The sequence below is a fragment of the Microtus pennsylvanicus genome, chromosome 9 (assembly GCF_037038515.1).
Source record: "Microtus pennsylvanicus isolate mMicPen1 chromosome 9, mMicPen1.hap1, whole genome shotgun sequence".
Classification (NCBI taxonomy): Eukaryota; Metazoa; Chordata; class Mammalia; order Rodentia; family Cricetidae; genus Microtus; species Microtus pennsylvanicus.
In genome coordinates, this window is record NC_134587.1 from 86405285 (window position 1) to 86427343 (window position 22059).

The following is a 22059-nucleotide window of genomic DNA, read 5'->3' on the forward strand; positions in this document are numbered from 1 at the left end:
AGCACTTTCTGAGCCTGAGTGACAGTACTCCCAACCAGTCCTGGAGCAGAACGGAGCACGTTGCACCGCAGGGGCTTCATTTCCTAGAGGAGAAAGAAGTGGGGGCGGGGAAAGGAGGAGCCAATAGGAGAAGCTATCGTGAAGGGGGCGGGGCCTCTCCGTGACCGCCCCTCCGCGGCTGGTCAGAGGTCTGGGTGGGCCCCCCCCCACCAACGTAACGCGGTCCGGATTCCCACCTAACGCGATCCTGGGTTCCCGGCCCGCAGCCGACTGCCAGCGGCTTGGTGCCGCCGAGGGTCGGGAGCGCGCGAGCTCGTACCCACGGCTGCGAGAAGGGTTTCCCCAGACCGAGACGCGGAAACGGAGTGCTCCGGCCTCCCGCCCGCTCTCCGCCTGATCTTCGCGGTCGCAGACGCTGTGCGCCCTGCGCGATGGGTGCCAACGAGGACCAGGAGGTGAGAACCCAGGACTGCACACCCCTGTCCCGGCGCAGATCCCAACGTGGGGCACCCGGGACTCCTCGCGTGTCCTTTGCGTTGAGAGCTCTCACAGCCTGGCCAGTCGGGTGTCCCACGTTGGCGGATCCACTGCCAGACGGCACCGGTCGTCAGTGAGGCCAGCAAGCATGAATGGGTCACGTGCGACCCAGCCTCCCGCTCCCCTCAATTTTTGCAACCCTGGGGATATCCCCAGATTTCCTAGCTAAGATGAGTGTCCTTGGTCCACGACCCTGGTGCACTTGGTTGTCCTTAAGTCCCGTGTGTGGCTGAAGCGCTTACGTGTTCTACTGTCTTAAAATCCTTTGAATTTTAGCTGGGCGGTGATGGCGCGCGCACGCCTTTAATCAGAGCTCTCGTGAGGCGGAGGCTGGCGTGTCTCTGTGAGTTCAAGGCCAGCCTGGTGCACAAGCGCTAGTTCCGGGACAGGCTCCAAAGCTACAGAGAAATCCAGTCTCGAAAAACCTGTGGTCTCATAGGGAGGGGGTTGAGAAAGTAAAATTTCTGGGGAGGGAAATGAATGGCCCTTATGTCTCTCTTTCTGTCCAGAATGTTTAGTGAAATCGCTTGTCAATCAGTTATTAAGGGAATATAAAATCTGTTTGGGGCAGTTTTTGCTCAGAATTTTGTATAGTATGTGTTTTGATCTTTTTGTTGCAAAATGTCATGAAGGTATAGAGTTGGAAGGAATGCATGTTATAAATCACGTGTCATCAACCTTTCTAACTCTGTAATGTGTTCAGGTGAGGAAGCGTGTCTGCCGTTGTAGAGTGACCCAGAGAGAACGTGACAGATTAAGGATTGGAAGACTAACGTAGTAATTCACTATTTTGGGTGTGTTGCTTAAAAGTTAGCATGCGTGGGTGTTAATAAAAGCTCTTAGGTTACAGGTTCTCTGTAAAGAACTCCCAAATCCAACAAACTAATTGGTGTCTGAATAACCCGCTAAACACTCCTGCCAGTTTGGGGACTCCAAAGCATTAATGAGTTCAGGGGCGAGGGTAGAGAGAAAGGGAAGAGGAATGACTAGTAAGTGGATACAAACTTAAAAAGAGACGAGCAAGGTCTGATGTCTTGCCACACAGTAGCACGGCTAGTTTAAAAGTGTCCTCTGTTATGCCAGCAGTGGTGGCGCAAGCCTTTAATCCCAGCACTGGGGACACAGAGGCAGGCGGATCTCTGAGAGTTCTGCCTGGTCTTCCAAGTGAGTTACACATAGAAACCCTGTCTCAAAAAAACGAGAGAGAGAGAGATAAAAGCAACCTCTGCATTTCTCAAATAAATGATTGAAAATTTGAGGTGATAGATAGGTACACTTTTTTTTTTTTCGAGACAGGGTTTCTCTGTAGTTTTTGGTGCCTGTCCTGGAACTAGCTCTGTAGACCAGGCTGGCCTCGAACTCACAGAGATCTGCCTGCCTCTGCCTTCCGAGTGCTGGGATTAAAGGCGTGCGCCACCACCGCCCGGCAATAGGTACACTTTTCAAAGGGCTGCATTATACCCCCCAAATGCAATTTTTAAAAATAGTTTATTTTATGTATATGAGTGTTTTGTCTGTATGTGTATATGTACCACTTGCATGTCTGGTCCCACAGAGGGCACAAGAGAGAGTTGGATACCCGGAAATGGAGTTATGGACAGCCATAAGTCACCATGTCCATGCTGAAAATTGAACAAGGTCCTCTGGAAAAGCAGCCAGTGCTCTTAACCACTGAGCCATCCAGCCCCGATCAGTACAATTATTGTGTGTCAGTTTGGAAACAGCCCTTTCTCCCAGCAAAGCACAATGTAACGCTTCTCTGACTTGACTAACGGAGCACCCCCAGCACCCACTGGAGCTGACACCACCTCAGACCTAATGAATCAAAATGTCTGGGGTAGAGCTGTGGAATCTCTCCATTTTTAACAGTAAGATTCTACTCTTCCTCATGATCAGTCTGGATCTTTGAAGATAGCTTCCTGCCCGGTTTTGAAGGTGCTGGCTTTGGAAAATAAAACAAAAATCAGCAATCATGTGCTTCCTGTTCACGTTTCTTCATGCATCTTTTCTTTCAGTTCCTTTGCTCTCCTGAAATTGAATGTGTGTGAACAGAGTCTCCGTTTTCTTACTCTGAGACTGAAATATCGCAGTCTTCTGACTTACTGTCAGTCATTGTGCCGTAGTGCTTCATAGGAAGCAGTTCATCCCTCGTCCTCTGCTTAGATATGTAGGTACTAATGCAAGGTCTACTTACACTGTCAAATATTATCCTTGATTTGAAAAGACTTTGGGGGGTTTCTATCTTGTTGTAAGGCTTGTTGGAGCCTAAGGATTCTAAACCCTCACAAGTGCTTTGCTGTTTCTTTATAGTGTATTCTAAAATGGGTACACAGAGGGCAAATCAACATCACCATCTTTTGTCTGGAAAATTAATGACATTAGCCAGCCGGTAGTGGTGCACACCTTTAATCCCAGTACTCAGGAGGCAGAGGTAAGCAGATCTCTCAGCTCAAGGCCAGCCTGGTCTTCAGATTGAGTTCTAGGACAGACAAGGCTACACAGAGAATCCCTGTTTTGAAAGAAAAAAAATAATGACATGAATCTTTTTGAGAGCTAAAACAGGTCTTTGTTTCTCCAAGATTCGGCTGTCACTCACAGTGATTGAGATTTCTCATTTGTGGCACCACAGTATTCCAAGAACAAGTCCCAGCAAGGGTTACTTATGAGCGTCTTCTAGTCCTTCAGTCTTCTTGAGTAGGTCCTGTCAACCTCCTTGCTGATATTCTTTCCAGGGGGCTTTTACAACTATTTAAGCTTTGTATCACTCTATAGAAATGAGAAGAAGTGTAACTGATTTTTGTTGTTGTTGTTGTTGTTGTTGGGATAGGGTTTCCCTATGTAGCCCTGGCTGTCCTGGAACTCACTCTGTAGCCAGGATATCCTTGAACTCAGAGATCTGCCTGCCTCTGCCTCCCGAGTGCTGGGATTCATGGCTTGTTCCACCACCACACAGCAACCGTTGTTCTTTTTAAAATGGGAAATCGTTGTGCCTCCTATTTCTCCTTTCCACGATTAGTGCATTTTCTATACCTCAGGTGAGTTGTTCAGAAGAGGGACACAAAATATTCTCAAATTGCTTTAATCCACATCTTTCCTCCACAATACAAAGAAGGAAGTATGGTAATCAGCTCTTCACAGGTGGATGTGAGAATTAAGTGAGCTGATACAATATAAAAACCCTTAGCAGTACCCAACAGATAGTCTTAAAGTATGTGCTGTTAGTACAGTTGTCCTGTGTTGGTACCCACTGCTAGTATAATTGTGCTGTTGGTACAGTTGTCTTGTGTTGGTACCCGCTGCTAGTATAATTGTGCTGTTGGTACAGTTGTCCTGTGTTGGTACCCGCTGCTAGTATAATTGTGCTGTTAGTACAGTTGTCCTGTGTTGGTACCCGCTGCTAGTATAATTGTGCTGTTGGTACAGTTGTCCTGTGTTGGTACCCGCTGCTAGTATAATTGTGCTGTTGGTACAGTTGTCTTGTGTTGGTACCCGCTGCTAGTATAATTGTGCTGTTGGTACAGTTGTCCTGTGTTGGTACCCGCTGCTAGTATAATTGTGCTGTTAGTACAGTTGTCCTGTGTTGGTACCCGCTGCTAGTATAATTGTGCTGTTGGTACAGTTGTCCTGTGTTGGTACCCACTGCTAGTATAATTGTGCTGTTGGTACAGTTGTCCTGTGTTGGTACCCGCTGCTAGTATAATTGTGCTGTTGGTACAGTTGTCCTGTGTTGGTACCCGCTGCTATTATAATTGTGCTGTTGGTACAGTTGTCCTGTGTTGGTACCCGCTGCTAGTATAATTGTGCTGTTAGTACAGTTGTCCTGTGTTGGTACCCGCTGCTAGTATAATTGTGCTGTTGGTACAGTTGTCCTGTGTTGGTACCCGCTGCTAGTATAATTGTGCTGTTGGTACAGTTGTCCTGTGTTGGTACCCGCTGCTAGTATAATTGTGCTGTTGGTACAGTTGTCCTGTGTTGGTACCCGCTGCTAGTATAATTGTGCTGTTGGTACAGTTGTCCTGTGTTGGTACCCGCTGCTAGTATAATTGTGCTGTTGGTACAGTTGTCCTGTGTTGGTACCCGCTGCTAGTATAATTGTGCTGTTGGTACAGTTGTCCTGTGTTGGTGCCCGCTGCTAGTATAATTGTGCTGTTGGTACAGTTGTCCTGTGTTGGTGCCCGCTGCTAGTATAATTGTTCCGTGCTGGTATATACACATATGTCATAAGCAGCTAGGACCAATAAGTTACACCATAAGTTTTACAAAGTTGAGTGGTTTCGAATAGCAAGCTAAAGACGTCTCTTTCTAATCCAGATATGCCACTAAACAATATCCTTTTTTTTTTTCAGATGGAACTAGAAGCTTTACGTTCTATTTATGAAGGAGATGAAAGCTTCCGGGAATTAAGTCCGGTTTCGTTTCAGTACAGGGTAAGACACAGCATGTACAGTGCATGTATTTCTCTGCTAGGGAAGGGGTGTGGAGGCTGCAGAGTCCGGCTCCATCTTCTAACTTAGTGAGTTAACTTTATTATATTCCTGTGTTTTCTGAAATTTCTACTTTTCTAGAAATGTTTTGTGTGTGTTTCTGGGGGCCCAGAAGATGTCATCCAATCCCCTAGAGCTGGAGTTACAGAGGGTTGTAAGCCACAAATGGTGTAAACCAAATGGGGCTCTTGGAAAAACAGCCAGTAATCTTAACAACTGAGCCATCTCTCCAGCCCTCCTGACACAGTTAAATGAAACTTATCTCTATGACATTGTTATTGGTAACATTTGAAAACTTAACCCAGAACCTTTTTAACATAGATATTATTTTATTATGTGTCTGGGTGTTTGACAGCAAGTATGTCAGTGCACCACATACATGTCAGGTACTCCCAGAGCCCAGAAGGGGGCACTGGATCCCCTTGAACTAGATTCATAGACAGTTGTGAGTTGACATGTGGGTGCTGCAGAATGAACCCAGGTCTTCTGAAAGGGCAACCACTGAGCCATCTCTTCAACCTAATTTAGAACCTTAAAAAAATGTTTTAATTGATTATAAAACATTAGAGGTAAAAGAAATCTTAAGGCATCTCTCTTTTTTTTTTTTTTTTTTTTTTTTTTTTAGTTTTTCGAGACAGGGTCTCTGTGGCTTTGGAGCCTGTCCTGGAACTAGCTCTGTAGACCAGGCTGGTCTCGAACTCACAGAGATCCGCCTGCCTCTGCCTCCCGAGTGCTGGGATTAAAGGCGTGCGCCACCATCGCCCGGCTAAGGCATCTCTCTTAAAGATGGCTTCCCTGAGTTCTAGCTTCCTGGACTCTGTCACAGCTGACGTTGCTCTAGAACCCTCAAATTTGCTTGACCTGTAGACTATAACTGGAAATGGGTTTTTGTTCATTTGCTTAGGGCAGAGTGTCACCACGTAGCCCACGTCTAGCCTTGAATTCTTGCTTCTTTTATCTCAGACTCCCAAGTGTGACTAGGGAACACATGCTCTAAGCACTGATTCTCAGCCTTCCTCCTATGCCGTGAACTTTGAATATAGTTTCTCATGTCGTGGTGACTCCCAGCCAGAAAAGTATTTTCACTACTGCTTCATCACTGTCCTTTTGCTACGGTTATGAATCGTAATGTCAACATCTGTGTTTTCTGATGGTCTTAGGTGACCCCTGTGCAAAGGTCATCTGACCCAAAATGGGGTGGAGAGCCACAGGCTGAGAACCACTGCTCTCTGGCAGTCCCCGGTTCTTCAGGCCCACGATCTTTATACTGCCTTCATCTGGGTGACAACTATAGTTATTACTTTACTGGTTGCCGTGACAAAATTCCTGACAGAGCAACTTGAGGACCAAGCCAGAGAGATAGGCTCCACGGCCTGAGCTAGAACCAGTCCGCAAAGCTGTCCTCTGTTACCACACAAATCCCACAGTAGGAACAAATAAATACATCTTTTTAAAACGTTAAAACTTAAGGAAAGAAGAGTTTCCCTGGGCTCAGAGTTTGGACGTGCAGCCCACTGGTGGAAGCCATGACACAAGGGTCCCGTGGGAGGCTGCTCCTTATACAGTGCCCAAAGTCGGGAGACAGAGAACGTTGCTTCTGCCCACTTCTCTGTCTCTCCTGACTCCAGCTCATAGAATGGTATCCACATCAGGGTGAGCCTTCCCACCTCACTTAGCCCAATCCAGAAAATCCCTCACAGACATGCCCAGAGGATGTTTCTGTGGTGACTCTAAATCCCATCAAGTTGTCGCTATCAACCATCACAACCACTAGGGAACTCTTAAGGCCAAACTTCATGATGGAATTAAGACCTGGTCCTTCTGGTTAAATCCAGCTAGCTGCCTTCTGAGATTTCCCCAGCCACTGCCGCCTTTTCTCTACCAGGGACACTAAGAATTCCCATGTGGTTTCCTAATTGTCTCCAGTAACAGTGTCAGTTACTTATTGAGCACAGTGTACAGAATGGTCCAGGATATGCGGTGTTCTCTGCAATAGAACGAAACACAGAACTGGATAGCGCATGTCCACAGTCAAAGGAGGAGAGTCAGGGATCCTCCCATCCGACCTTCTATTCTCCAATAGAACAGTTTAGTAGGCTCCTAAATGACTCCCCACCCCCACCCCACTTCTACTTCTGCGTTTTCAGCTTCCCTCTTATATGGAACCACAAGTTCAGAGCTCTTTAACACTCTGAAGCATTTAAGTAGCCCGGCAATAGCCTGTTTAAAGAGGCTTCTTCCTGGGCTTCTCTTGCCTGTAGAGTGATGGCTCTATTCTTAGATCCATAACCCAAGTCCACTTTGAAAAAGATTTATTTTTATTTTGTGTATATGAGTGTTTTGCTTGGATGTAGTGTGTGTGTGTGTGTGTGTGTGTGTGTGTGTGTGTGTGTGTGTGTTCAGGGAGAGGCACATCTATGCCACAACGCATGTGAGTTGGTCATCCTCTTCCACTATGCGGGTTCCAGGGATCAAACTCAGGTCATCAGACTTGACAGCAGGTGCCTTTCTTTACCCCTCTGACCTGTCTCGCTGGCCCCTGGAGTGAGAAGCTCGATTCAGACCAGCATTATTAACAGACGTTAAAATCTCCAGGCAAAGGTTGCTAAGAAACAGGGTAGTGACGTATTTGTGTGTTATTACTGCATGGGTTTTCTTTATTACCCTCTCCGCTGAAGAAATTAGCCCCAGTGGCGAATCCTGATAGGATGCCCACGAGCTCCCACACCGCCTCTCATGCCCCATCTGAACCTGAACAGAGGAAGTAGTTGTCTATATTTGGGGATGTTAGTCAGAAAAACCAGCCTGAGCTCTTAATGTCATAACAGACTTTCAAAAGCCAGGGAGAAGGTTCCATTAAGGTAGACAACCAAACAGAGTTAAACCTTCAGTGAATTTCAGCTTTCTAGGCTGGAAGTGCATTTGATAAAGGGTATAGTTGGGGAATTTGTAATATAAATTATATATTAGATGAGGTTTTTTTATATCAATGTTGAGTTGTTGGACGTGGGATGATTATCTTGGGGCTATATAAGATATCCTAAGGGTTTTTTTTTTTCACTCTTAATAACTAAAGATGTTTCATTACTTCTAAATGCTTCAACAAAAAACAAAGTGGGGAAAACCACGTTAAAGGAGTAGGTGCTGCCCTCTGTGCTAAGGGGAAGACAGGGAAGTGACCGGGTGTGTAGTAAATGCGTACCAGTGAGTATGTATCATGCCAGTTTAGCTTTTCCTTAAGAGTAAAACTTTTAAATAAAAACTTGACCCGGAATTTTTAACAGGAGTTTCTTACCAGGAATTCTCTTGGCCTGCGGCATCCTCCCCCGAGTCCATTGCTTTGCTTGTCTCAGCCTTACACTGTGTTTTCTGGTCTCCGGTCCCTTGAACAGCTTGTACCGGCCTTCCTGTTTTTTGTGCCTGCTGCTGTTTAGCAGCTGGAAAGCTGAAAGGCAATCTGTTACAAGTTTGTGGGTAATTACTTTTGTCCATTGGCTGCTTAGGTTTTGTTTTGTTTCCGATACATGGTTTCTTCTGTGTATGTCTTCTGGAGACCCGGCTGGCCTCAAGCTCAAGAGAGTCACCTGCCTCCGCCTCCCAGTGCTACCACCCCCTCCCAGCGCTACCACCCCCTCCAGCGCTACCACCCCACCCCCTCCCAGTGCTACCACCCCCCCCCCCCAGCGCTACCACCCCCTCCCAGCGCTACCACCCCCTCCCAGTGCTACCACCCCCTCCCAGTGCTACCACCCCCTCCCAGCGCTACCACCCCCTCCCAGCGCTACCACCCCCTCCCAGCGCTACCACCCCCTCCCAGCGCTACCACCCCCAGCCCTGTTGTCATGCTGTTCCTTGTTGTTCTTGTCTTAACTGCAGCCTCCGAAACAAAACATGTAAAGTGTATCCTTGGCGGTTGTCGAGCTGGCCGCTGATTGAGAAATGGGCCCTCGGCAGCAATGGAGCTCCCTGAAGCCCCAGGGGACTAAAATTGAAACTCTATCTAGTCCCCTCACCTTGGCCAGTCCTCCCCAGAACCTCTGAACTTCTCAGCTTATGTGCTTCTGAGTCTGAACGCGAATGTTGGAAAGAATCATTTTGCAGGTCGTAATTTAGGTCTTTTGGTCACTTTCCACAAGCCTAAGATTCCCTTTTCTTCAGATAGGTGAAGATGGTGATCCCAAAGCCTTCCTAATAGAGATTTCCTGGACAGAGACCTATCCCCAGACGCCTCCGGTTATATCTATGAACGCCTTTTTTAACAACACCATGTGAGTAGTCTAGTTTTCATTGCTTGGTCCTTGCCTTCTGTTTGACACACTCTGACAGTCTGATGTCTCTGCGTTGTAGCTCCTCGGCTGTGAAGCAGAGCATCTTAGCCAAGCTACAGGAAGCGGTAGAAGTGAACCTTGGCACCGCCATGACCTACACGTTGTTCGAGTATGCAAAGGACAATAAAGAGCAGTTCATGGAGAACCACCATCCTGGGAATTCTACGCCAGTGAGTGTGTGGTTGATTCTGCCAGCTGGTTTTGGTCTGGGCATGTTAATTAACTTTTGCTGCGTTTTTTTTTTAATTAAAGACTTTGTGTTAGATTTAAACAGAGAATTACATTTGATTTAAGTAAGACAATGAATCTTAGATTTCTTCTATTTTGTGGAGAAAATGGAATTATGTTCTGTCCATTTTACCCTTCAGCAAAGATTAAAATACTTCTTTCTAACCATTAAAATTGAAGCCAGGTGTGGCGATGTGTCCTGAGGAGGCAGAGGCTAGGTCTGTGATTTCAAGGCCAACCTGGGATGTAAGTAAGATACTGTCTTAAAAGAGGAAGAAAGAAAAAAAGTCATATCTTAGTTCCATTCGAGGCCAACACGTGTTCAAATCCTCCCTGCCCATCTTTTTTAACCCTGTGACTTTGGCCAACTTTCTTAACCTCTGTGCTCAGATTCTCATTTGTCAAATGGAGTTATAATAGCGTCTACTTTATACGATTGTGGTAAGGCCCAAATAAATGGTATAATGCAGTCACAGCAATACTCGTCATGTGCTAAGTATTTTAGATTTTAGCTATCATAGCTGCTAACTATGCAAGCCCAAATATTTTAAAGATTTTTTTCAGGAAACCAAAAGAGCTGGGTGGAATGTATGAGTTTTCTAAAGATGTACCAATAATGACAGCAAGTTCGGTGATTTAGACAATTTTGTTGGAACCTCTTCAACATAACATGGGTGATCAGACTTCCTTCTCGGGGTCCCAGTTGAACTGCCACCCCATTGTTGTGTCCTTGAAAATGAGCCTCTGCGAGAGCAAGACCAGTGAGGTATAAGGACACCTGACTGAATAAGTGAATAACAGCAGTAACGCCTTCGGTTTTTGTAAATTTAGAAACCCACCGCCGCCCCCTTCAAGAAGAAGTTATGTTGAGTCTGATCCAGTAGGTTTTAAGGCGCGAGTCTAAGATCTGTTTCTGTTCTTATAGACACCCATAGCCAATATCGTCTCTGTTGAAGCTCCCAGCACAGCCCCATCAAGTAAGAAAAAAGACAAGAAAGAACAACTTTCCAAAGCTCAGAAACGCAAGCTGGCAGATAAGACGGGTATGCATTGTTCTTTGTCTTTGTTAACACGGGCCATGGGTGGACTTCACTGTGGTGGGGGTGCTTGTTCTGTTTAGGGTTACAGGATTAATTCCTTAGTCTATCCGTGGAACATCTGAATCAGAGACCTGTTAGTCACAGTCAAAAATACCATTATTTATTACTGCTCCATCGTGACATCATCATTTGGAAAAAGACAATGAGTCACAAAGAAGTTATAAACATTCCCTCTGAGGAACATTGGAAAAATGGACAAAACATGTGGCCCACTTGAACACTGTAACATTGTGTGGGATTTTATTTACCTGTGTGACAGGTTTGGACGTTTAAGGGCTGTGTAAAATAAAAAGCTTTCACGGTCTGGTGCATCATTCCCATCTGAGCACAGGCAGTTCATATTTTTTGCCTGTTGTTAACTTCATTGTACAATGAGATTTCAGAAAAGAATTCCCACGTGTCTGATAGCAGACTCCTAGGAAAAGGAATATCAACTCCAGCTCAATCAACAGTAATGTTTGCTCCTTTTTCTCTAACTTGGAAATTTCAAATGGGGACTGGAGAGATGGCTCAGAGGTTGGGAGCGCTGACTGCTCTTCCAGAGGTCCTGAGTTCAATTCCCAGCAACCACATGGTGGCTCACAGCCATCTATAATGAGATCTGGTGCCCTCTTCTGGCCTGCAAGCATACATGGAAGGAATGTTGTATACGTAATAAATAAATTTAAAAAAAAAAAAGAAAATTTCAAATGGACATCAGTTTGAATTTTCCCAATCAAGGAAAAGGAAAATGTTGGTGTACACACACTTTTACATAAAAATGTGCGTGGGCTCATGTGCACCGTGTCTGTGAAGTGCTCGTGGAGGCCCCAAACAGGTGTTGGAGCCCCTCGACCTGAAATTGCAGGCAGCTGCTGATGTGGATGCTGGGAATCTGTCTTTCATCCCGGAAGGGCAGCAAGTGATCTAGCCCCCGCCCTTTCTTTTGTGAAGGGATATTAGGGATATTTTATTTAATGTCTGTGGATGATAGAATAAAAAGAAACCAACACTGTGTTGGTTTTCATAAACAGTTTGAAACTGCAACTTTGTGGTCTAAAAGTCTCGGCATTGTTCACCTCAGAGCAGGCAGCAGTAAAGCGTAAATAACTGAAGTAAATATATTAGCTATTGCGGTCTGTTTTCTAGAATTCTGGTTATTGTCTTTCTGGAGTATTTTAGCATAACTCTAATGGGATAGCCTGGGCATCTGCACTGATGGTCCAACCGTGTACCCTCAGAATCTGTGACATAAGATTCTTGCTGATCTGAAAGAGAACAGAACCGTGGGCATCAGGGACTGGGCTCCTATAATTGCCTCTCTCTGAGAGAACCATTGGTTTCTGACTGCTTTGCTGGACAGTCAATACAGGTGAATACCCTTTGTCCACGTGCTTGGGACCAGAAGAGTTCAGAGCTCACGGCCTTCCAGATTCAGGAATGTTGTCATAGTTCCTGATTGAACAGCCATAAGTCAAGATCTAAAATGTTCCAAAATCTAAAACTTCTCAAACAGTTTCCGATTTTGGAGCATTTTTTCAGATCTGTATAGAACTTGTTTCAAATATCAATTTTTTTAAGGTTCCATAAAATGAGCTTAGCCACCTACGTGAAGAATAAGAAAGCTAAGCCATTTGAAATAGAAGAATTTTTGTTATTATATTTTATATGTTATTTACTTTGTGCACATATGTGTCATGTGTGGGCACATGTGTACCATAGCATGTATGTGAAGATCAGAGGACAATTTTAGGGGCCCAGGGATGAACTCAGGGGTCAGGTTTGGCAGCATGTACCTTCACCTGCTGGGCCATCGTTTTGGCCCTAATATTGAAGAATTTTTAAGTAAATCGTTTACTTGTTAACTTGTTCTTTAAATTTAAATATTAAAAGGATGAAATCATTTTGTAAACTATGCATTTTTATATGAGTCCTTATAAGCTTTGGTCCAAACATTCTCAATACAGCGATGGTTCTCAACCTTCCTAATACTGTTACCTTTTAATTCAGTTCCTCATGTTGTGGTGACCCCCAACCATAAAGTTATTTATTGTTGCTACTTCATAACTGTAATTTTGCTACTGTTATGAAGCATTATGTAAATATCTGACCCCTGTGGAGGTATGGCCCACAGGTTGAGAACACAGCAATAGGGTGAAGCTCCCTTTGAAAAACGTTTTACCAGCGCGTGGTCAAGCTGTCCATAAGTTAACTTTCACTCCCCTTGAGTCCTGAAGCCAAACATTTATCAGTGTCATCTTGCTTATCTGGAGCCAAGTGCCCTGATATGAATCCTGGAACAGAGCTAGTCCCGCGTCCTACCCACATAAACACTGGCCTTGTAGGAGGTAGAACTCCCCACCTGCGTCGGAGCAGTGTGGTAATCGCACCCCTCACTTTTCCTTGGTAACGGGTTTGTCTTGCACACTTTCATCTACTTGTTGTGTGCAGTAGTATAAAGAACACTATTTGCTAGGATGTTGGTTCATTTACAACCAGTGGTCGGTCTTACTAAGGTTACTGATTTTTGTCCTCTAGATCACAAAGGGGAGCTCCCTCGAGGCTGGAACTGGGTTGATGTCGTGAAGGTACAGCTTACTTACTTTCAAGTCTTCAAAGTTGTTACAGTTATTGCCATCAAATAATGAGTTGTCTGTTTTCCATTTCCTTCCTGCCTCCTTTGGGATCTCATGGATATCTGTTTACATTTTTGGACTCAGCATGTAAGTATTGTTGAAGCCTTCGCATTCTCTGCTTCCTCGGTCTTAGAGCATTAAAGCTAAGTAGGAAGCGTAGCTCCCGTCTCTGCTGCCATGTCCCCCAGGGTCAGCCTCACTGGAGAATAGATGTGTGTGAATCCAGACATCTCCTGTTGAGCTAGATCATAAAGAGAGCTGCAGAATGGAGAGCTGGCACCATGCCAAGTCTTCTTTCAGAACCCGTAGTTCTTACTGAGGGATGGAGAGATGGTGAGATGGTTCTGTCCGTCTATTGCCTGTTGTGCACGCATGAGGGCCTGAGTTCAGATCTCCAGCGTCCTCATAAAAAGCCGGGTTCAGTGGCATACATTTGGGGAGTCAGGACTCATCGCCCAGCAAGTCTAGCTAAACTAACGAACTCTTAAATTTTTAAACCTCTTGGAAGTAATATGGCCTAGAGGTAGAAAGTACTTGTCTGAACGGTTACAGTTTAAACTCCCATGACTTGAACTTGATTTCCGATTGTTTATTTACTTTTTGATTCTGATAGAAATAATACCTCAGGTACTGTCCTCACTTCCACTTAATACGTAGATCTTTTTTTTTTTTTTAAAGTTAAGCAAAACTGGCTCTAAAGACAATGAGTAGCACCTGCAGAAGAAGTAGGAAGCCCGGATCAACATGTCTCCTTACCTTTTCTGGCACCGAGTGGCTTTTTACAAGACATAGCTCTTTTGTATGTGTCTTTAAAAATAGAAGTGGAAAGTCCACGACGAGATCTGGTTGTAGTAAATTATTTTCACAAGCTCGCCTTCATGAAAGGTGAAAGTGTAGCCGTTGAGAGTACTCTCTGCAGCCGGGAGCATCGTCAGCAGTGGATGGCCCTGGAGGGCGAGTCAGCGGTGACTTCCACCAAGCCGCTTGCAGGTGGCAGTTCAGTGGTGACATCACTGGTATTCCATGGCATGACCATAGCAACAGGCGTCTCCCCGTAAGTCGCCATCTCCTTCTGCTTGGATAACCAAGAGAAAGCTGCTACAGAGCAATCTCAGCACTGGTGCTGAGGGTTCTGATTCTTTCTGTAGTTCCTCGTTCGTCAGCAGTCAATTGCTTCCCCTTAATAAACTGATATCTAGTTCTACTTTTCTCTTAGCTTGGGTGAAGGTGTTTGATCATGAGATCTTCCAATTCCAATAATAGAAAGAATATAAGAAGAAAACTGAGAGCCTGGGAAAGAGCTCAGTCAATAAAGGGCTTGCCGTGCAAGCACGAGGACCTGCGTTCAGGTCCCCAGCAGCCACGGAGAAAGCCGGGCATGCGCCTGAAACCCAGTGCTGGGCGGGCAGAGACGGGAGGATCCCTCCTGCTTGCTGGCCAGCCAGTCTGGTGGAATCCCTGAACTCCCGGTTCAGTGAAAGATGCTATCTCAAATAAATAAGGTAGAAAGCAATACAGGAAGAAGACACATAACAGATCTCGGGCCTCACCAGGCAACACACACAAATATATAGATATATCATACAACAAACAAAACAAAAACAACAGGTTTGCCAAATACTCAGAAGACATTTGGATAAGTGCTAGCTCTTGTTTCAAATACTTCTCTTTGCTACATATGCCAGGATGAGTATAAGATGCCTTAATATTTAATTTTTGTATTGTTGGAGACAGTGGTTTTAATAAATTCCTATTATCTGCTATTGTGATGATTTGTTGGTAACTAAGGTCTTTCAGTGGATTCAGCATAAAACACATTTCCAATCCTGGGCGTACTGCTTGGTTATTGGGTAGGGGGTGGTCCTGCTTTTCGGTGGGTTTTTTATTTGTTTGTTTTTATAGTGTCTTTTCAAATGTCCAGATGTGTTCCCCAGCCTCTGTGTCTTTTTAATAATAGACACACAAGTCTTTCACATGCTGAACTGTTGTTGGACATGCTTGGTTCTTAAACTCATTAGGAAAGGAAACCTACGGTAGTTTCACCTGGAGACGTGTGTGTGTGTGTGTGTGTGTGTGTGGTGTGGTGACTGTGTGTGCTTCAACGTTGTCAGAATGCCAAGTTGTACCGTGTACTGTAGCCGACAGTTAACTTTTAAAGAACTTAGCACAGCATGAGAACAGCCTAAGAGGTGTCCATGGATTTCCCAGAGTTACCCTTGGCTTCAGATAAACCGTGTGAGCTGTAAAGTAAGTGTTCCTACACTGAAAGCGTCTGCTCGCTCTTGAAAGAGCTGACTCCCTTGTGGCTTCATGGGTTAACATTGACATTGAAGACACCCAGACTATGACATCTTTTATTTTCAAGGTTCTGTTTGTGTAGTTTTTATTGTCATCTTGATTTCTTTCTTTCTTTTTTAAGAAACATCTTGTAATGGAAAAAAGTGTTTCGTTCTGTTTTAAAGCTATCACACTGGTCAAAGTTATTGTGGGTCTTAGATCGCAAAGAATAATGCTAGTTAAATGCCAATGAACTATTTTTCCTCTTTTCTATGAATTGTACAAATCTCTGGGGCAGCTGGTGGCAGCAGTGCCTCCTGGTACCTGTGTGGACACTTGAATTCTTCCGTCGGTGCTGCCGTCACCGGATACGCCCCCGGTATATTTTCTCAGAGTCTTATTTCCTTACGACTGTATGGATGACATGCCTGAGAAGCAATAAAGTTGGAATCATAGTGATTGTTTTCTACTTGTTTTGTTTCAAATCACTTGAGAAAGAATCGCTAACTTTATAAATCTGCATTATAATCTTACGCCACGAGATGTGTGCTCCTGCTGGGGGCCATGTGAGTGTCATCTTCAGAGAGGAGATATCCCGAAAGAGCTCAGGAGAAAGGAAGGAATTCCCAAAGATTCCTAGACGGGGATTACTATCTGGAAGTTAAAAACAGCTTGCACTTCCACAACTTCCCGGCCTCAGAAGAAAAGAGGCCAAGGCCGGGGTCAGTTACACTTACCCAGTCCTGCCTGTGTGTTTAGCAGCTGAGATCTTTTCTCCAGCAAGGCCTCCGAGGAAGAGCTCCCATCTTGAATTTACATGTTCTCTCCAAAAGTACTACCTGCCCTCTGGTGATTGTCCCCACTTGAGGATGAAATGACCCCACAGGCTCCTGTGTTGGAACACTTGTTCCCCAGCTGGTGGCGCTGTTCTGTAAGGTTGTAGAACTTTTGGGGGGGTGGCTTATTTTTTTTCTTTTTTTATTACTTTAAAAATAATACCATTCAAAATTTCCACTTCCTCCCATTTCCCTCCCGCTTCCCCACTCACCCAAACTCTGCTAATGACTAGATATAAGCCCAAGCCTCAGTTTTGCTTCTAAAGACAAGTACACCAGGATTTGGTGTGTGTTTCCCCAGGACTGAGGGATAATCAAAATAACAAACTTAAGCTGGGTTTGGTAGCTCGTGCCTTGGAGCACTAGAATCTGAGAGCCTGAGGCCAGTCTGGGCTACAGAGAGCCTTTCTGAAAAGAGAAGCTAAAAACTCCTGCCATCGGCGGAGATTATTTTGTTCCAGAAAGTAAGAACAAGAATGATAGCCCAGGAAAATTACATCCCAGAATTCAATGTTTCCCATTATGCCACAAAATCCAGAGTGTTTCAAACTGTGGTTTATGATACATTCATGAGGAAAGAATGGAGGGGCTTTGCTAGCATTATTTATTTACTGGGTTTTGTTGTTGTTGTTGTTTTAGTTTTGGTTTTGGTTTTTCGAGACAGGGTTTCTCTAGTTTTGGAGCCTGTCCTGGAACTAGACTTGTAGACCAGGCTGGCCTCAAACTCACAGAGATCCTCTTGCCTCTGCCTCCCGAGTGCTGGGATTAAAGGCGTGCGCCACCACCGCCTGGCTCTCTGTTTTTCCTTTTAAACATTTATTTAAGATGGCGAGGAAGGTTGCTACAGTACTTGTGGGGGTCTGGACAACTGTGGCCGTCGGTTCTCTCCTTCCAACTGTAGGTCCCAGGGATGGAACTCAAGCCTGGGGCTTGATGGCAAGTGGCCTCACCTGCTGAGGGCTCTCATTTATCTAGGGAAATGGGCACCTGGGATCCAGTCTGGGGCAGTCACTGCACAGACCCCCAAGTCTGCATCTCATGCTGAATCTGGAGAGCAGAAGGGCTCAATGCACAGGGCTTTGGAGGTGTTTCCTGGTGGGCCTGGCCTCCTGCAGATGGGGTTGGAGCGTGGGGCTGCACGGCTGTGGTGAGGTCACACTCACCCAGCACTTTTCCTCCATCGAGGAACTGCTAGTTTTTTTTTTTTTTAAAGGACTGGAACACTTGGACTGGGCAGAAAATGCCGTCATGCCCTCTACCCTTTATGGGGTGTTTTCTTTCTTGTGAAAGCCTGTTTGCATTTCTCTGCTGGGCAGGGGTTGGGTGGGGGAAGTGGGGGGGGGGGGTGGCTGAGTCAAGATGTCAAAGTTATTAGGGAAGCAGAGGTATAAATAAGAACCTGAAAGCCACTGACCGTGAAGGCACAAAGACTTGATTTTTAAAATCATAATGAGGAAAATCCTTGTGTGATGATTTTTGCTGACGTGAGGAATCCGAGGGAACCTCTGGGCGAAGGCAGATAAATACTTTGTTCTCTTCTCTAACTGGTGAGGACCAAAAATCAGAAAATGGGATTCGTTTTCCCACCATTCCCACTTGCTGAGTTTCATGTGTGTGAATCTAGTTTCTAAGATAAGTTGTTCTAATGGGCCGAAGGTGTGGATGAGACGAGACAGACAGGAACCGGCCCCACCCTGCCTGCTTTTCCTCCTTGAGGTCCAGGTCTCTGGGATTCAGGAAGAGATCCTGCAGGCCTTCCTGCAGCAATTGCTGCATCTGTCACCCCCCACCAGGGTTTGCCAGCTGAGGCTCTGCCCTTGACTTCCAAAGAGCACTCTCTGGGCTCGCCTTTCTCCACCTGTAACTCCAGCTCAGGGGAAGTCTATGCACTCTGGCCCTGCGCATGTCCGTGCACCAACAGTACAGGCAAACAAATAATTTTTTAAGAGGAAAGACTTTCGTTGATGGTAGTGTGAGAGCCATAATTACATTTTCAGTTTTAATTATTATGCCTAAGAAATCCTTGAAACAAAAAATGCCTCTGGACTGCCCAAGGAAAGACATTTCCGGAAATGCTGGAGGCTGTTGTTTATGGGAGATTCAAGCAGCAGGTTTTCACTCCCCTGACAAGTTTGTTTGACCCATTGGCACCTAATGTGCTTGATCACATGTGGATGGGAAGTTCACAGGCAGGAAAATATCAGGATGTACACTTGCCCCTGCTTGGATGTAGGCTAGAGGTCCATCAGGATGTATGTTTATCCCTGATTGGATGCAGGCTAGAGGTACATCAGGATGTATGCTTGCTCCTGATTGGATGTAAACTAGAGGTCCATCAGAATGTATGCTTGCTCCTGATTGGACCTGATGGGAAATGCGATGAATTATGGGTTTTCCTTCTTAAACCTCTGCAAACTGATTCTGGGCCATTTCCTGGGACTCTGGGTATGAACCTGGCCTGAGTCCATCCACCTGATGGGTATTTAATTAAAGCTTGCTGCAATCGTATATCTAATTAAGGCTTGCTTTCAAATTGAACTGTGGTAGGGGTCTTATTCGCCATCTGTGGGATTAACAGTAGGTGTGAACAGGAGACTGAGGTTCTTCCCCTGTACAGACTGAAGGTGTTTCTCTTGGGCACACCAGTGCTTCATTCTCCTGTGTGTGCTGCAAGGCGAAGCTGGAGGACCTGTGACTGTTTGACGGAGGACACAAGACATTCTGATTGCCTTTGGCCAGATTGCCCTGTTGCCCTGGGAGACTGGCCGTGAGACCCTTCAGCTGATGTACACGGTGGACCCCGCAGTCTTTGCTGTCTTGGGTTCTCAGTCTCCTACTTCCCTCCGTGTCTACCAAGGCACTGACTTCTAAAGTATGAAAATGAAAGCGACTAAAAACTGCCAAAACCGTTTCTCTTGTTATTCTTCCCCTGCAGATCTGCAGCTCCTCAGTTTTGCATTTCACGTGACAAATGCCTGGCCATGTCGGCTCAAAAATTAACTTTTAAGTCGATGAATGTAAGTTATTTTCATTAAAATCCCCAGGATAGCCGAGAAGTTATAGAGTCTGGGTTGTAGCTAAAAGAAAAGTCTAATCCCCGCCATGTGCTGACAACAGCCATCTGTTCAGCGGTCCCTGAGTGTCGGGATTCTTCTGCCTCCTCCCCCCATGTGATGAGATTGTAAGCATTTACAGCCACCAGCTGGAAATACATGTTCTAAGGACTCATTTATTTTTATTTTCTGTTTATGAATGTTTTCCCCATGTATATGTTTGTACATCGTGTGCATACCCGATGTCATTGGAGGTCAAAGAGGGGGGTCAGATCTCCGGGAACTGGAGTTACAGATGGTCGTGAGCCGCCGTGTGGGTGCTGAGAATCAAACCTGAGCACACAGGTGCTCTTAGCTCATCTCTTTAACCCTGCAAACAGAGTTGCACAAATGCAATATAAAAGAGTGTAACACATTTTTACACATTAAATAAATGTTCCACCGCATAAACAAGTATAACACATCTTAAACTAATATTCCGCAGCAGAAGAGAAAACATTTTTTTCTTCCTTCCTTTTTTGTTGTTTTTGGGTTTGTCGTTGTGTTCCAGACAAATTCTCACTATGTGGCTCTAGCTGGCCTAGTTCACACTGACACTCCAGACTTCCAATAAAGTTAGGCTTTGAACCAGAGGGTAGAGTCGGCAATTGACTGACCAGAATTAGTCATGGATGTGTTAAAGGACTAAGGAAGTCAGAGAGAGAGAGATAAGGAGGGGCTTGGAGAGGTTCCATGGGTTTTTCAGTCTAGGAAACATGGAGAGTAGGGTCAGCTGAGATTGATCATTTCTCTGCTGGTCTTTGGGTTTATCAGGTTATTATCTCATTTTCTGACTCATGGATTTTTATTAATGCTAGAACAATGAAGAAAAACGCATTATCCGATGCCTCATATTGGACACCAAACATAGTCAGGCTGTCCTTTGGGTTGCTACCTCACAAATAAGGACAGTGACTCACTATTAATTATGAAAGCTTGGCCTTAGCTCAGACTTTTCCCCAACTGGCTCTTATAACTTAAATTAACCTGTTTTTATTATTCTACATCCTGCCACATGGCTTGATTACCTCTCCTCTGTACTGTATGTCCGACTTCAGTGTCTCACTGGCATCTCCCCCATACCTAGATTCATTCCCAGTTCCTCTCTCTGCCCAGAAGTCCCGCCTATTCTCTCCTGCATGGCTATTGGCCATTCAGCTCTTTACTAAACCAATCACAGTGACACATCTTCATGCAGTGTAAACAAATACCCTGCCACAGGCTGGCCTTGAACACAGAGATCTATCTCTTTCTGCCTCCCAAGTGCTGGCAATAAAGTCATGTACACCTGGTAAGAAACCAGTTTCTTAAGGCAAAGCAGCATCCAGACTAACTACAATGAAATCCTGAAACAACCGAACAATAGTTTAGTGAGCGGATTTCAAGCAGCACAAAGTTAAATAAGATTAATCGCGGGCTGGAGAGATGGCTCAGAGGTTAAGAGCATTGCCTGCTCTTCCAAAGGTCCTGAGTTCAATTCCCAGCAACCACATGGTGGCTCACAACCAGCTGTAATGGAGTCTGGTATCCTCTTCTGGCCTGAAGGCATACACACAGACAGAATATTGTATACATAATAAATAAATAAATATTTTTTTTAAAAAAAAGATTAATCGCCATAAATAAATAAAAATAAGTGAGCAAAATAAAAATTGAAAGCCGGGTGTAGTGGTGCCTGTCTGTATCCCTAACAGCCACACCCGAGTCATTATATACAGAGCTGTCATTTGGCCCATCCCATGGGACTTGGAGTTGGGGAGGCTGGTTCTATCACACTGAGCTGCTCAACTGTCTTGCTCTGGTTTGTTGTGCCTCCTTCAGCAACTGTGGCACTATGACACATCCATTTTATTTGCTTGCCATGTCGTCTCTCTTCTTTCCTGGTCACTTCTTGCCTTCCCCTGTGAGGCTGGAGTTCTTCCCTTGAAAATAAATAGCACCCCAAACCACAGGTTGTTAGGAAGGAAAACTATGTCAAGGGCCTGCTAGAACTAGGGAGCAGGGGTAAGTAATAAACTGGTTTTTAAGCAGTAGGCTAGGGAAGTAGCTCCGTTGGCAGAGCTCTTGCCCAGAGCACATGAAAGCCTGGCATAAACCTAAATGGTGGCGTGCACCCATAATCCCAGCACTGGGGAGGCAGAGCTCAATGTGGAGGCCCAAAAATGTGAGCCTATTTCCACCTTGACCCAAGGTCAGAGAGTTGGAACTTCTGTCCCTTCAAGGTTATTGTGTTTCTACCTCAAAGGTCCCACCTAGACGTGGCTCAGGGAGTTCTGCTTTCAAGGTTATTATCAATAAGTGTTGACTATAATATCCAGACCTTGGCTTTCAGGAATAGTGAAGTAGATATGTTTCTACCCCAAACAAAAGTCTAAGGATCCAATTAAGTTCCTACTTCCTTATGGAGATAACAATGATTCCACCCAGGGAGTGGTTTGCCTACAGAAGGTTTTGGTCTAGGGCCTGAGAGGGACTTGTCTTGTTCTAGCAGCAGAATGTTTAACTAAGGATGTGGACCACAACTTTCAACTGGTCTGTTTATTTCCTTGTGTCCTGTTAATG

At 45.1% G+C, this 22059-nt stretch overlaps 1 protein-coding gene across 4 annotated transcripts; it reads left to right on the forward strand.

Annotated features, from left to right (window-relative positions):
* Nucleotides 1–178: 178 nt before the first annotated feature.
* Nucleotides 179–15274, forward strand: Rwdd4 (RWD domain containing 4). 4 transcript variants are annotated; one of them, XM_075986744.1, is made up of 8 exons: nt 181–455; nt 4884–4964; nt 9180–9289; nt 9369–9519; nt 10503–10620; nt 13195–13244; nt 13377–13379; nt 13971–14133. In XM_075986744.1, the coding sequence occupies exons 1-8, from the start codon at nt 432–434 to the stop codon at nt 14001–14003; spliced, it is 570 nt and encodes a 189-aa protein (XP_075842859.1). In that variant the 5' UTR covers nt 181–431; the 3' UTR covers nt 14004–14133. The 4 variants fall into 4 exon arrangements, with proteins under 4 accessions (XP_075842858.1, XP_075842859.1, XP_075842857.1 ...); XM_075986743.1 differs by lacking the exon at nt 13377–13379 and having other exon boundaries at nt 179–455; nt 13971–15274; XM_075986742.1 differs by lacking the exons at nt 13377–13379; nt 13971–14133 and having other exon boundaries at nt 13195–13316.
* The last annotated feature ends 6785 nt before the right edge of the window (nt 15275–22059 follow it).